At 47.9% G+C, this 14,138-nt stretch overlaps 1 protein-coding gene across 7 annotated transcripts in view; it reads left to right on the top strand.

Annotated features, from left to right (window-relative positions):
• fryl (furry homolog, like) overlaps positions 1 to 14,138 on the top strand; it is a 71,769-nt gene that overhangs the window by 32,344 nt on the left and 25,287 nt on the right. For 5 of the 7 annotated variants that reach the window (XM_024004275.2, XM_024004276.2, XM_024004274.2 and 2 more), the window contains 28 exons: positions 12 to 103; positions 241 to 413; positions 502 to 662; positions 760 to 870; positions 1,116 to 1,270; positions 1,385 to 1,484; positions 1,591 to 1,759; positions 1,949 to 2,214; positions 2,300 to 2,440; positions 2,539 to 2,710; positions 2,937 to 3,024; positions 3,096 to 3,208; positions 3,307 to 3,457; positions 3,545 to 3,648; positions 3,803 to 3,985; positions 4,200 to 4,401; positions 4,721 to 4,842; positions 5,046 to 5,233; positions 5,495 to 5,589; positions 5,753 to 6,369; positions 6,550 to 6,818; positions 7,046 to 7,186; positions 9,618 to 9,818; positions 10,174 to 10,335; positions 10,430 to 10,504; positions 10,650 to 10,826; positions 11,519 to 11,731; positions 13,132 to 13,302. In XM_024004275.2, the coding sequence (XP_023860043.1) occupies positions 12 to 103; positions 241 to 413; positions 502 to 662; positions 760 to 870; positions 1,116 to 1,270; positions 1,385 to 1,484; positions 1,591 to 1,759; positions 1,949 to 2,214; positions 2,300 to 2,440; positions 2,539 to 2,710; positions 2,937 to 3,024; positions 3,096 to 3,208; positions 3,307 to 3,457; positions 3,545 to 3,648; positions 3,803 to 3,985; positions 4,200 to 4,401; positions 4,721 to 4,842; positions 5,046 to 5,233; positions 5,495 to 5,589; positions 5,753 to 6,369; positions 6,550 to 6,818; positions 7,046 to 7,186; positions 9,618 to 9,818; positions 10,174 to 10,335; positions 10,430 to 10,504; positions 10,650 to 10,826; positions 11,519 to 11,731; positions 13,132 to 13,302 (4,812 nt within the window). Of the gene's footprint in view, positions 1 to 11; positions 104 to 240; positions 414 to 501; positions 663 to 759; positions 871 to 1,115; positions 1,271 to 1,384; positions 1,485 to 1,590; positions 1,760 to 1,948; positions 2,215 to 2,299; positions 2,441 to 2,538; positions 2,711 to 2,936; positions 3,025 to 3,095; positions 3,209 to 3,306; positions 3,458 to 3,544; positions 3,649 to 3,802; positions 3,986 to 4,199; positions 4,402 to 4,720; positions 4,843 to 5,045; positions 5,234 to 5,494; positions 5,590 to 5,752; positions 6,382 to 6,549; positions 6,819 to 7,045; positions 7,187 to 9,617; positions 9,819 to 10,173; positions 10,336 to 10,429; positions 10,529 to 10,649; positions 10,827 to 11,518; positions 11,732 to 13,131; positions 13,303 to 14,138 lie in introns of all 7 variants that reach the window. The other 2 variants (XM_070447631.1, XM_024004271.2) reach the window with 2 other exon arrangements.

Raw genomic sequence — 14,138 nt, 5'->3', positions numbered from 1 at the left:
CTCTGTTGCAGAACATGAAGCGACGCAGGCGTCGTGACATCTTGAGGGTCCAGCTGGTCCGGATCTTTGAGCTGCTGGCTGATGCTGGTGTCATCAGTCAGACGTCAGTGGAAACCAGGCCAGATGCCCTAATAGAGATAGAACTACATATGGTTATAGAGTATAGTATCCTAGTAAAGAATCATGGACCTTCCATCTTTGAATTTACTGACCCCTATCGTGTACCCCCTGTGTGTGCAGGGCGAGTGGAGGTCTGGACGGGGAGAGTCACTCTCTGAACTCAGTGCTGTTGGAGTATGTGGATCTGACGAGACAGCTGCTGGAGGCTGAGAATGACAAAGACTCAGACACACTGAAGGACATCCGCTGCCATTTCAGTGCTCTGGTGGCCAACATCATTCAGAACGTCCCAGGTACCACATACACACTACAAATTGTAAAATTCTGTATATGTGTGTGTTGTCAGTATTTGTTAGACATCTCTGTGTGTATTCCCACCAGTGCACCAGAGGAGGACTATCTTCCCTCAGCAGTCTCTAAGACACAGTCTGTTCATGTTGTTCAGCCACTGGGCCGGGCCCTTTAGCATCATGTTCACTCCACTGGACCGGTACAGTGACCGCAACATGCAGATCAACCGACACCAGTACTGTGCTCTCAAGGTACAACCAGCTGGTCACACACACTCTAAACACTATACACACTTCTGAGTCAGGACGTGGTAAATGTTTGTCTACTGTGGGTGTGTTTACTTTGTAGGCCATGTCTGCAGTGTTGTGCTGTGGTCCAGTGGCTGATAACGTTGGCCTTTCCTCTGATGGTTATCTCTACAAGTGGCTGGACAACATCCTGGACTCTCAGGACAGGAAGGTAAGAGCCCTTATACACTGCAGCCTCACTGCTGCGCTTAAACTATCCCTTTATTACCAGCTACTGTCCTTCATCTGCACTGATTTGATCGTAAAACAGTAAGACTAAACTTTCACGGTTTAATTATTTAGTGGTGCGGATGAAAGAAAGGAAATGGCTTGACTCTTGAGGTGCCTGACTGAGTGCAGTGTATATTGAGGGCTTGTGCTGATGGTCCCTGATGGTGTCTTGGTCTCCCCCTGCAGGTGCACCAGTTGGGCTGTGAGGCGGTGATGCTGCTGTTGGAGCTGAACCCAGACCAGAGTAACCTGATGTTCTGGGCTGTGGACCGCTGTTACACTGGCTCACGGCGCGTGGCTGCCGGCTGCTTCAGGGCCATCGCCAACGTCTTTCACAACAGGCACGTCCAGATTAATTTATCCGATTTTATAGTGCGTGTTTGTTTTTCTGTGTATTAACTGAAATGCTGTAATCCATAATCTTCTAATGTGATTGATTATCGTATGGTCTACAGGGATTACCAGTTTGACACTGTGGTGCTGCTGAATCTGATCCTGTTCAAGGCGGCTGATTCATCCAGAGATATCTATGAGGTGGCCATGCAGCTGCTGCAGGTTCGTGTGACACATTCCTGGACACCATGTTTATTTACTGCTCTGTGTCAGCTGGTTTTAGTCCAGTATGTACTTAATGCGATTTTTCTCTGTGGTTGTTCCCCAGATCTTGGAGCCCAAGCTCTTCCGTTACGCTCATAAACTGGAGATCCAGAGAACAGATGGGATCCTGAGCCCTCCCTCCCCGCTGCCACACCTCTACTCTGTCTCCTACTACCAGCTGTCTGAGGAGCTGGCCAGGACATACCCAGAGCTCACCCTGCCCATCTTCTCAGGTCTGCATTGTTACACATCACACACTTTCACATAGTCATCTGTCTCATTAGGCTAATCTTAAATGCCATCCTGGTTCAAGTAGTCCTCTATGGTCTGTCATTTGAGATTCTGGTCTGTAGCCATATCTTTGGCATTTAGTACAGATTTGACTGTTATTGATGTGGTGACTGTGCTGTTTTCTACCCCAGAGGTGAGCCAGCGTATCCAGACAGCACACCCTGGTGGTCGCCAGGTGATGCTGCACTACCTCCTGCCCTGGATGAACAACGTGGAGCTGGTGGACTTCAAGCCATCGCCACGGCGACATGAGGAGACCCCCATCTGTGAGGATGAGGAGGACGCCCACGAGCGTGATATGATGGTCAACAGCCGCCGTTGGCTCCGAGGGGAGGGCTGGGGCTCCCCGCACGCCACCACCATGGTGCTCAACAACCTCATGTTCATGACTGCCAAGGTACGACCGCAACCTACCACACACACAAAATTTACTCTGCTGCTGATAAATGARAGTTTGAACTGTATTGCTCTTGTGTATGTAGTACGGGGATGAGTTTGCGTGGTCAGAGATAGAAAACGTGTGGACCACCCTGGCAGACAGCTGGCCAAAGAACCTGAAGATCATCCTGCACTTCCTCATCAGCATGTCAGGGGTCAACAGTGAGCCCAGCTTCCTGCCCTATGTAAGTCCAGTTTACACACACTATCCTTTCTCCCTCACACACCTCACAATTATTCAGTCATCTGAAATGTTTGTAAAAATGTGTGTGTGTTCCCTCAGGTGAAGCGGGTGGTGGTGTACCTGGGCAGGGATAAGACTATGCAGCTGCTGGAGGAGCTGATGTGTGAGCTGGACCTGACAGACCCAGTGAGCTCTGCTGTCACTCACATGGACAACCCTCCCTACTACCGCATCACCTCCAGCTACAAGATCCCCTCCGTCACCTCAGCAGGTATATATCACACTGTCCACTGTCTTCTGTACATGTACCTCCTCTATTTTATAGCCTACTGTCCTGTGATACAAAACACAGATGCTTGATGTTTCTAGGGTACTTATTCCCCCATCTACTTCCTCATGGACTTGTGGATTGTATGTATGATGTCATAACATTGTCATGTTCCTCCTAAACCTMGTTGCCATAGTTCCTAGATGCCTTTCCCCATCTCTGTCCACAGGAACCACCTCCAGCAGTAACACCATGGTGCCAGGACCCGACGCTCACCATGACAGCAGCAAGAACAAAGACCCCAACATGGACGACAGGTATGAGATCACACACAGATACAGACCGACCGACCTGTGAGACTACAGCTGTCTCTCTCTGTTGTCTGCAGTTCCACCCATCTGGACATCTACAGTGGTCTGAACAGCAACCTGAACCGTCAGCACCACCGCCTGGAGTCTCGCTACAGCAGCAGCTCTGGAGGATCCTATGAGGAGGAGAAGGGTAAGAGACCCTCCACCCAGCCATACTACTCTACTTTCTGCTTTATACTTACACACATCCATGTTGCCACAGGTGTGATAATCCCCTGTTTTCTCCAGGTGACTCCATGCCGCTGTATGCTAACTGGCGTCTGAAGGTGATGGACCACAACCGTCCCGAGCCCCTCCCCTTTCCTCCGACAGGGGGCTGCTGGTCCCCTCTGGTGGACTACCTGCCAGAGACCAACACCCCTGGAGTACCCATTCACAGGTAACCCCTACCCCCCTCCACTTGACCTCTGACCTGTCTGTATGACCTCTTCCCTGACCCAGCTGACTCCTGTGTGGTGTATCTCAGGTGTAACATAGCTGTCATCCTACTGACTGACCTCATAGTGGACCATGGGGTCAAAGTGGAGTGGAGCGCCTACCTTCACCTCCTGCTGCACTCCATCTTCATAGGTAACTAACCTCTCACCTCTATACAGCTGGCTGATTACAACTTGAGTGATGTATACTTGTCCTTAGACACTTAATTTGCAGGCAAAACAAACTCTTCATTTGTTAATGTTTATGGAATAGATTTTTCATATCAGTCCTTTGTTTTTCCTACCAGGGTTTGACCACCAGCACCCTGAGGTCTACGAGCACTGCAAACGCCTACTGCTTCACCTGCTGGTCGTCCAGGGAACTAACAGCAGCGTTCAATCCCTGGCTTCTGTGCTACTGCGCAACCGAGAGTACAACGACCCCAAGGTGCTGACGGTGAAGCCACCGCCCCACGACTTCAACCTCACAGGTCAGTAACGATCTGAGTAGCTTAACTAWAGAGCAGAAATATCCCTTTGCCTAATTCTGTATTGCCCAATAAGATCAGGAGGGGGCAGCAGAGATCCATGTCCTCATTTGCTCTCCTGTCTTTACAGATCACTATGTGAAATCTCATAGTTTATAGTGATTCGCCAGCCATGAATCGCTGTTCTCATGTGCTTGTGTGTGTGTTACTTATGCAGGAATGTGTGACGTTGTGCCAGACTATCAGCCGTCTCCTATGACCGACTCAGGCCTGAGCTCCAGCTCCACGTCGTCCAGCATCAGCTTGGGTACAGGAGGAACCCCCCTGCCTCACCTCACCCCCACCCTAATTAACGAGGTGGACGTCATCGCCGAGCAGGATGAGAAGGTCAAGGCCCTCATCGAGTTTGTCACCTCCAGGTGAGTATCCGAGCCTGCATGCACTTAGAAATTGATGTATTCTGTTTTTACTGTATGTGGAAGTCTGTGTCATAGCTGTATATATCAGTTATTTGTCTCATGTGATGTACCCTCATGACTAACTTCGTCTAATCCATGTATCTGGTCTCACGCTTGCAGCCATGTCTGAAAGGATGGGGTATTTCTCAATTGCATGTGTTTGCGTGTGCCAATAACTTATTTTTTACATTTTGGGATGAGAATATCAGAGTTGGATGTGTTGTATGATGATAGGTCTGACTTCCCTAGTTTCCTGTCCTGATTCTGTCTTGTCCTGCAGGAAGCGGGGGCCCCTGTGGAACCATGAGGACGTGTCGCCCAAGAACCCCAACATAAAGAGTGCTGACCAGCTGTGTGTGTTCCTCAGACATGTAGTGACAGTCTTCAAACAGTCCCAGTCAGGTCAGTGTGTTTTTAATGCTGTTCTTTATCTCCTTCTACTGTACGGTCTTTCAACAACTGACTGTCCTGTCCACATTTGTTAGCACTCCACAAAAATATATTTCTATTCACCATTGTTGATTAGCATGAAATATCTCTATTCTTATGTGTCTGTAACATCTCTGAATTTTGATATTAAATATATCTGTGTGTTTGTTAATCAGGTTTCCAGCTGGAGCAGTTGCTGAGTGAGGTAGCGCTGCAGACTGCTCTGTCGTGCTCGTCTCGTCACTATGCAGGGCGCTCCTTCCAGATCTTCAGGGCTCTCAAACAACCCCTCACAGCCGCCACGCTCTCTGATGTCCTCTCACGTCTTGTAGAGACAGTGGGCGACCCTGGAGAGGAGGCACAGGTGAGCTACACCCCCACCTGTATCACGACAACCACCTTTAAATATGTCCTTTGGGCTATCTGCTCTATTACTGTTATCACTAACTTCTGATCTCAGATCAGAGTGTCGCAGTTTGAACAGGCACTATGCTCCAGAGGGGTCAGCCACTCTGACCTGGGATCAGTGTGGATCAGCAGATCTGTTACGAAGCAGCAGCCACTGGGTACTGCAGTATCAGGGGTCCATCTGTCTGGGTGGTTGACCTCAGCTCCTCTGTCTCAGGGCTTTGTTATCGAGCTGCTGCTGACTCTGGAGTCAGGGATTGACACTCTCGCTGACACCGTAAAGAATTATGACCTCCTCACTGCCTTGGCAAAGTAAGCACTGACCAATTCAATATCTGATATCCATGCTCGTCTTCTACGCTTTCTCTGAGTAAACACAATCGTGCATTCACACTTTCTCAACACACATATCTTTGAGACTGTCTAAAACCCAGTACTAGTGAAATAACTCAGATTGTAATTTCTTATCCTGCAGTGCTTCTGCCCACGAGCACCTGCTGGGGGCTAAGTTTGCAGCCAATAGGAAGAGCACGGGCCAGCTGAACCTGAGTAGTGGGGGTCTGTTCCACCARGGTCACTACCCCCACAGCCACGCCCGCAGCAACTCCCTCCGTGCCAGCCTCATGGGCGAACGCAAGGGCGACCGTCGCCGCAGCAACACCCTAGATATCGCCGATCGGCTGGGTGGCAGCCATGGCAACCTAGCCCGAACGCAGAGCTTGTCATCATTGCGGGAGGGTGGAGGAGGGGGTCCTGGGGGGGAGGCCATCCCTCCTGTGGACCCCACCAACCTGATGGCCACTGTGTTCTGGATAGCGGCCTCCCTCCTGGAGTCGGACTATGAGTTTGAGTACCTGCTGGCCCTGCGGCTGCTCAACAAGCTACTGGGCCAGCTGCCCCTGGAGAACGCAGACAGCAGAGAGAGGCTGGAAACAGTGCAGGCCAAGCTGAAATGGTACAGCTTCCCTGGTCTACTGCAGCTCTTCCTCAAGGGCTTCACCTCAGCCTCCACCCAGGAGCTCACCATCCACCTGCTCAACAAGCTCATCAGCGTCTCCCGCCACACACTGGTCGACCCCTCCCAGGTGGCAGGTAAGAGAGCAGGTATTGACCTTATTGCTTTTTATCTAGCACAAGTTCCTGGCTTCATGCTTGGTAAATGCCGCTAATCCTCCCTAGGACTTGCTGGGGCTTGCTTATGGGTCTAGACCTGTTTCTCTTCCTGTGTTAGCTCAGGAGATCCTGATGTCGTCTGTTGCCATCTCCTTGTAGGTTTTCCTCTAAACATCCTGTGCCTGCTGCCTCACCTCATCCAGCACTTTGACAGCCCCACTCCGTTCTGCAAGGAGACGGCTGATAAGATAGCCAAGGTGTGTGCCGAGGAGAAGTCAGCCACCCTGTCTAACCTGGCCCACATGATGAGCCTGTACAGCACACACAGCTACTCCAGAGACTGCGCCAACTGGATCAACGTGGTGTGTCGTTACCTACACGACGCCTTTGCTGAGATCACCTTCAATCTGGTCACATACCTGGCTGAGGTAAGCACTCGCAACACCAGCCTTCATAGAAGTAATGAGGAGAATCAAYGCTGCCAACTTATTTGCATAGTCAGTCCACGMCCTCTGGTTAATTTACAGTAGCTTGTTTTTGTTATTATGACAGGTCAGCAGTGTTAATTACTGATCAGCTGATAAGCAGATGTCCAACATCCAACCCATGATGGCAGTTGAGAGCCTATTACTAAACCTTCCCCTCTCACCCTCAGTTGCTGGAGAAGGGCCTACCCAGCATGCAGCAGTCCCTGCTACAGATCATCTATAGCCTGCTGAGTCACATTGACCTGTCTGCTGCGCCCATTAAACAGTTCAACCTGGAGATCATGAAGATCATCAGCAAATATGTCCAGGTGAGACCTGGTTTCTCTTTTTACAATTCAGCTCAGCACTCTGACGGCCTCTAATCTCTAAGAGGATTGAGAGAGAAAATAATAAATGGGAATTGGCTGATAAAGAAATAAAGCTGTCTGACACAGTATGGGTGTCACGTTGCTCATTCATTTCAGCAGATGGAGCCTTTGGTGTGTGTGAGAAAGCCAGAATGACTCCCTCTACAGAGCACTTGAAGAATAGTATATTAAAGCAGGTCATGGATCTAAGACCATTTGGATGCAGCCAGCCAGCCAGTTAATAATGTAGCCTTTTACGAGCTCTGACCACTGGGCTCTTCAGTCGCAGCTAGCCTAACTACCACTCCTACCCTTCCCCACCCAGCCTCAGGAAAATTCTCCACTTACCAACTTCCACCGCAGTGGGTACTTTTGTACAAGTAGATTATTTCTTTAGTGTGTGTTTGAATAAAGACTTTTCAGTTTTTTCAAGGTTGCTTGTAAGGGATGGCCGCCTTGTCCGAGTAGGATCCAATACAGTATCATGTGTCACTGACTAGACAATGTGTTCCTTCACATCTGTGGATAGGCTTAGAATCAGATAGTTTAAGGTGAAAGACAATACATTTCTTAAGGTAGGAAACACCTCCACGCTGATCCTCAACACAGAGCTCCCACAAGGGTGCATGCTCAGCCCCCTCCTGTACGCCCTGTTCACCCATGACTGCGTGGCCACGCACGCCTCCCACTCAATCATCAAGTATGCAAACGATGCAACAGTCGTAGGCCAGATCACCAACAATGACGAGACAGCCTACAGGGAMGTGGTGAGGTCCCTGGGAGAGTGGTGCCAGGAAATAACCTCTCACTCAACATCAACAAGGAGCTGATCGTGGACTTCAGGAAACAAGAAGCACYCCTCTATCCACATCGACGGGACCGCAGTGGAAAGCTTCAAGTTCCTCGGCGTACACATCACTGATGATCTGAAATGGTCCATCCACACAGACAGTGTGGTGAAGAAGGCGCAACAGCGCGAAARTTGGCTTGTCGCCTAAAACCCTCAAACTTTTACAGATGCACAATAGAGAGCATCCTGTTGGGCTGTATCACCGCCTGGTATGGCAACTGCACTGCCCAAAACRGCAGGGCTCTCCAGAGGGTGGTGGGGTCTGCCCAGGGGTAAACTACCTGCCCTCCAGGACACCTACAGCCCCCGATGTCACAGGAAGGCCAAAAAAGGACATCAACCACCCGAGCCACGACCTGTTTACCCCGCTATCATCCAGAAGGCGTGGTCAGTACAGGTGCATCAAAGCTGGGACCGAGAAATTGAAAAACAGCTTCCCAACTCAAGGCCATCAGACTGTTAAAATAGCCATCACTAGCTGGCTTCCACTCGGTTACGTAACCCTGCACCCTAGAGGCTGCTGCTCTATATACGTAGACTTGGAATCACTGGCCACTTTAATAATGTTTACAAAATGCTTTACTCATCTCTTATGTATTTTAGTCAGAGCAATGTCGGAGTGGCATTATCTAATATTTATATATTTCTTAATTCCATTKTTTTACAGGTGTATGTATTGTTAGATATTACTGCACTGTTAGAGCTATAAACACAATGTTACGAATCCCTTTGGCTCTACAGTCTAGGGGGGATGGCAACAACTCATGCAAATTATAACAGTGAAAAAGTAACAGCGAGAACAAATAACCACAGACAACTTAAAATCTACCGTCAAACACTCGGTAAAGGGTGAGCGGGAAAAGGGGCTGAGCTGGACCCAAGGAAAGAAATAATAAGTATTCAAAAACACCCCTAAGCTAGTCTACCTGCTTCAACAACAGCTAGCTAACTAACCAAAAATACAGTGTGTGGTCCGCCCAGTTCTAACTAGTGTTCTTAGACAAAGTATTCCTACGGGTAGTGTATGCCCATGGGCGATTTGTCTAGGTACCCCCTTTCCAACCATCAAACAAACAGTCAAACACCATAACAAACCAATACTCACAGCATAACGGACAAAGTGACATGTAGTTGCTAAACCAAACCAGAGATCTACAGAGAGATTGCATGACAGAGATTGAGCTCATGAGAAAACAACTGACAGGGTTTTAAACCAAGGGAAAGGGGTTGTGATAGGGTAATGGAAACAGGAGCAGGTGTCTTCTGATTAGTGACTGATTGGTGACTGATTGGGGAATGATTATTTCCACCTGTGAGCGGAAAAAAGAAATAAACACACAGGATACCTGTATCCGTAACACACAAGCATTTCACTACACCCGCAATAACATCTGCTAAATATGTCTATGTGACCAATAAAATTTGATTTAACCTTCCCTAGAACGGAGGTCTGCTTTTACCCCTTTCTAAAAGCATGAATTCCTGTCTTATTGACAATTGAACCAACGACACCTCTGTGTTTGGATCCTGTGTGTTCCCCAGAGCCCGTACTGGAAAGAGGCCCAGAACATCCTGAAGCTGGTGGTGTCTCGGTCGGCCAGCCTGGTGGTGCCAGACGAGGTGCAGCGCTCCTACAGCTCCGAGTCCTCTGGATCCCCAGAGATCGCCTTCACTCGCATCTTCAGCAACTTATCTAAAGAGCTGCCCGGCAAGACGCTGGACTTCCACTTTGACATCTCAGAGGTGAAGTCTTGCCTGCTCAATGTGTTTATAAACTCTAGTGCTTTGTTTTATGTTGTAACATGTCTTTGTATGAAACTTTATGTGCTGCTAGTTTGGCCAGGTCTCCCTTGTAAAATGTTTTTATTTCAACGAAACTAACATGGTAAAATACATGTTGAATACAATTTTTAAAACCTCTGTCCCGACTTTTGTCCTCTTGTCATCTTTTCGTCCTTCTCCGATTCTTTTTTTTATCTTCTATTTTTCACTCTTTCCATTTTTCTTTCAGTCACCTTTTACCTTTAGCCCTACCTTTTTAAACAAAATMATCACATCTGTACAATCTAGATTAACTGGTGTAACCTTTAACCACCAGACGCCCATCATAGGGCATAAGTACGGGGACCAGCGCACAGCTGCAGGGCGGAATGGGAAGCCGCAGGTCATTGCTGTGACCCGGAGCACATCCTCCACCTCTTCTGGATCCAACTCCAATGGCCTGGTGCCTGTCAGCTGGAAGAGGCCTCAACTCTCTCAGGTACTTACAGCCAATGGATATGTTACAATGAGGTTTGATATGTTTAAATGTCTTTATTTGTTTGTTAATATTTAATTGTGTRGTCTTATTTCAGAGGAGAACCAGAGAGAAGCTCATGAACGTTCTTTCTCTGTGTGGTCCCGAGTCTGGCATTCCCAAGAATCCTTCTGTAAGACACTTGGCATGTCAAACTGTGAGCGAGCATGACTAGTGATTAGTGATCTACTTCAACAGAATATATCCCAGCCATCCCTCCATGTGTTTATTGAACCCATTTATCATAACTGTTATATCTTTCTCTGTGTGTGTTTTAGGTGGTGTTTTCGTCCAACGAGGACCTGGACTCAGGTGACCAGCAGACCAGTCTGATCCCCACGGTGGAGGAGGTGGTGAGGGAGGAGGATATGCAGGGAGAAGATGCAGGAAGTGAGCAGCAGTTTGGAGTCTTCAAGGACTTTGATTTCCTGGATGTGGAGCTGGAGGATGCTGAGGTGAGGGGTGATTCACTCTACAGTAGGAGCAGCCATCTGTATACACACACTTTTTAATGTCTTGTATAGGATCATTTACAATTGTCTCTCTGCTATTACACCATCATTTCAGATCATGTTGTTGATTGGTGCCAAATGTTTTCATTCAGTGTGTGTGCTGAAGTACGTCTGAGCTTGTGTCTTAACATCTGTGTGTTTGTACTGGTCTTGGTATMACTTTTCTTCCATGTTGTCCTGTAACTGTCCCTACTAGTCTTTCTAACCCACTTGTTACCTTTCCTCTTTTCCCGCCACAAGGAGTTCCAGGTACGTTTGGGCCAGAAAGAGCTTTTTAAAGCTGCCATCCTAAGTGCCCTGGTGTCCCTCTGTCAGTCATGTGATTGTTGTCACCCTGTAGAAGCACCTGTTTTGTCAGTCTAGAAACAGACAGCCAATGAAGCATGCCACAAATACTTTTTTGGGTTCATGATCAATATAGTGTGCGCGTGAAGTGATTAGYTCAAGAAGCCTGAAAGAATAGGTGTCATCTCCTCTACTTCCCATTACTGCAGATGTCATGTGTTAGTGGCATACATGGTTGTTTCCTTGTGTTTGGTCTTGTGCTGTTGTGATTCATCCACATTTTCTCAGCTATCTCAAACTTCAGTTAGTTCTACTGGTATCTGACTGCTGTTTCCTTGGGTGTCCTACAGGGGGAGAGCATGGACAACTTCAACTGGGGCGTGCGTCGGCGCTCCCTGGACAGCATGGACAAGGGGGAGGGAGACGGGGACACGCCGTCCCTGCAGGAGTGCCAGTACACCGGGAGCACGCCCAGCCTCAACCTCACCAACCAGGAGGACACGGACGAGTCGTCTGAGGAGGAGGTACTGAGCGCTAGCCAGATTCTCACCCGCTCTGGCCTAGTAAGTCTCACCCAACACAAGGGTGGCCCTGTCCCCCGCCCGCCCCATGCTCCTCACACAGCCCACTGGCATTGTGCGTGTGTGTCCACCCGCTCACTGAGCAGCGCTACTGCAGAGCTACTACTGTGCCTGGTATGGGCAGGGGCTAGACACTTGCTTCCGCTGTTAACGGTCACTATTTCACTCCCTGCCCCCCTTCACCCCCAATCCTAGACCTGCTACCCTAATTTTATTCCTTACCCACATACCAGTACCCCCTAAGATTGTTTTTTAGGTAAGTAAAGTACAGACCCAAACTTTACTACTGAAAATCAGTCCAGTTCAGGTTTCTGATGTGTTTAGGTCAGACAACTCATTCACATACACTATAAATGATATGTTTAGGTCAGACAACTCATTCACATACACTATAAATGATATGTTTAGGTCAGACAACTCATTCACATACACTATAAATGATATGTTTAGGTCGGACAACTCATTCACATACACTATAACTGATATGTTTAGGTTGGACAACTCATTCACATACACTATAAATGATATGTTTAGGTCGGACAACTCATTCACATACACTATAACTGGGAGATTAGCTACATAAAGATGAAACTGAAAGGAGTCCATAGCGTGACATGTCAGTGAAACGGATTTAGTCAAGTTACAACTGGCATCAAATTAACAGCATGTTCCTTTGTGAGCATGATCCCAATAACCCAAACCTCTGGCTGCCTTTCTCGAACTCCTCTTTGCTTTGCACTAAATGGCTAGTCAGCCAATCTTCCCAAGCTGTTATTCTAGAGCTGTCTATGCTCTCCTCTGCTCTTGATTGTGCTCTGTGCGAGTGAGAATGCCTCTAGTGACCCAAAGACTTGAACATGTTTAGCTTCAGAGACATATCTGTATTAACTTTTAAACAATGCTACTATGAGCATGCAGCATGTAATTTGCAGGCAGAATGATCAAATAACAAAGAGATATTGTAATAATGTCTGGAATATAGCATGTTTTTAGAACGTCTTATTCTAAACAAAACTAAACAGCACACTAGCAGATATCCTGGAGATGCAGAGGACCAGATAATATGGAGATATTTGATTAGGTGGTTTCATTTTGTATTCACTATCTACGTATCGGTCAAAAGTTTGGACACACCTACTCATTCCAGGGTTTTTATTTATTTTTACATTGTAGAATAATAGTGAAGACATCAAAACTATGAAATAACACATATGGAATCATGTATTAACCAAAAAAGTGTTAAACAAATCAAAATATATTTGAGATTCTTCAAAGTAGCCACCCTTTGCCTTGACAGTTTGGTCCACTCTTGACAGATACTGTAGTTCTAAATGGAGAAGTTGAACCATGTTTTTTATTCTCTCTCCCTCCCCTCACTTCAGATGAACTGTGACTCTGCTATGGACGATGCCACGTCCAATCATGTGGACTCTCTGCAGCAGTCCCAGGAGTCGTCCAGCAGTGCCCTGTCAGAGGAGACCACGGCCCTGCTGCCCCACCTGAACAGCCCTGCACTGGAGATGGACTGCTCTGACTCCATCCAGCTGCCTGAGGTGTGACCAATCGGGACAACAAAATTGTGGTGCTCCGGCTCTTTCTGGCTCCTTATTCTCCTCTTTAAACCTCGTTTTACCTCTGCAGCGCTCTCTGTCTCGCTCATGTTTCACACAGAGTTGGCGGCAGCCTCCTCTCTCTGTCTCCTGTAGGGAGAGAGCTGTACCTGGTGTGCAGTAGGGGGCACTCTCTCTGTTCACATCTCCCTCCATCTCTTTCTCTCCACTTGTCGTGCTGCTCTGGGTGTGTGGGCGCTGTGGTGGGCTAGCTTTTGCTCCTCTGATTGGCTCGTTTGTGGGGCTTAAATGTGTGATTGGGGGAGAGATTGTCAATGCTCACCTCAGGCCAGGCGAAACGTCACCTCTCAATTTGGAACCTGAACACTCAACTGAACTCACTGTTAAATGACTGAGCACTGGGCACCAGCGTCCTACTCTGCGTGGCAGACCCATGTGTGAGTATGAGCTAGTTAAGTCCGCTCCATTAGAGAGCATTGTGAAGCAACACAGAGACATGCATTAGATTAAACCAGTGAGCACAGTTAACCGGGTAAACCATACTAACATGCAGTCACTAACAGCTTCCATTATTATCCATTATCTACCACTACTAACCTGTGTAACCATGGTGAGGATGCACTCTCGCTCAACAAGTCTTCCACACAATGTATAGTTCTGTCTAGGTTTTGTATTGATAGTTTATGCTGCTCATGTTTGTCCCCGGAGACCCGATTTTGAATCGATTGTCTCATACACAGTGACACAGGACCTACTCCTGGTGATTGTCTCATACACAGTGACACAGGACCTACTCCTGGTGATTGTCTCATACACAG

Source organism: Salvelinus sp. IW2-2015, linkage group LG16 (genome assembly GCF_002910315.2).
Source record: "Salvelinus sp. IW2-2015 linkage group LG16, ASM291031v2, whole genome shotgun sequence".
NCBI classification, from domain to species: Eukaryota; Metazoa; Chordata; class Actinopteri; order Salmoniformes; family Salmonidae; genus Salvelinus; species Salvelinus sp. IW2-2015.
Note: the sequence above shows the minus strand (reverse complement) of the source record. Positions and strands in the feature narration are given on the sequence as shown.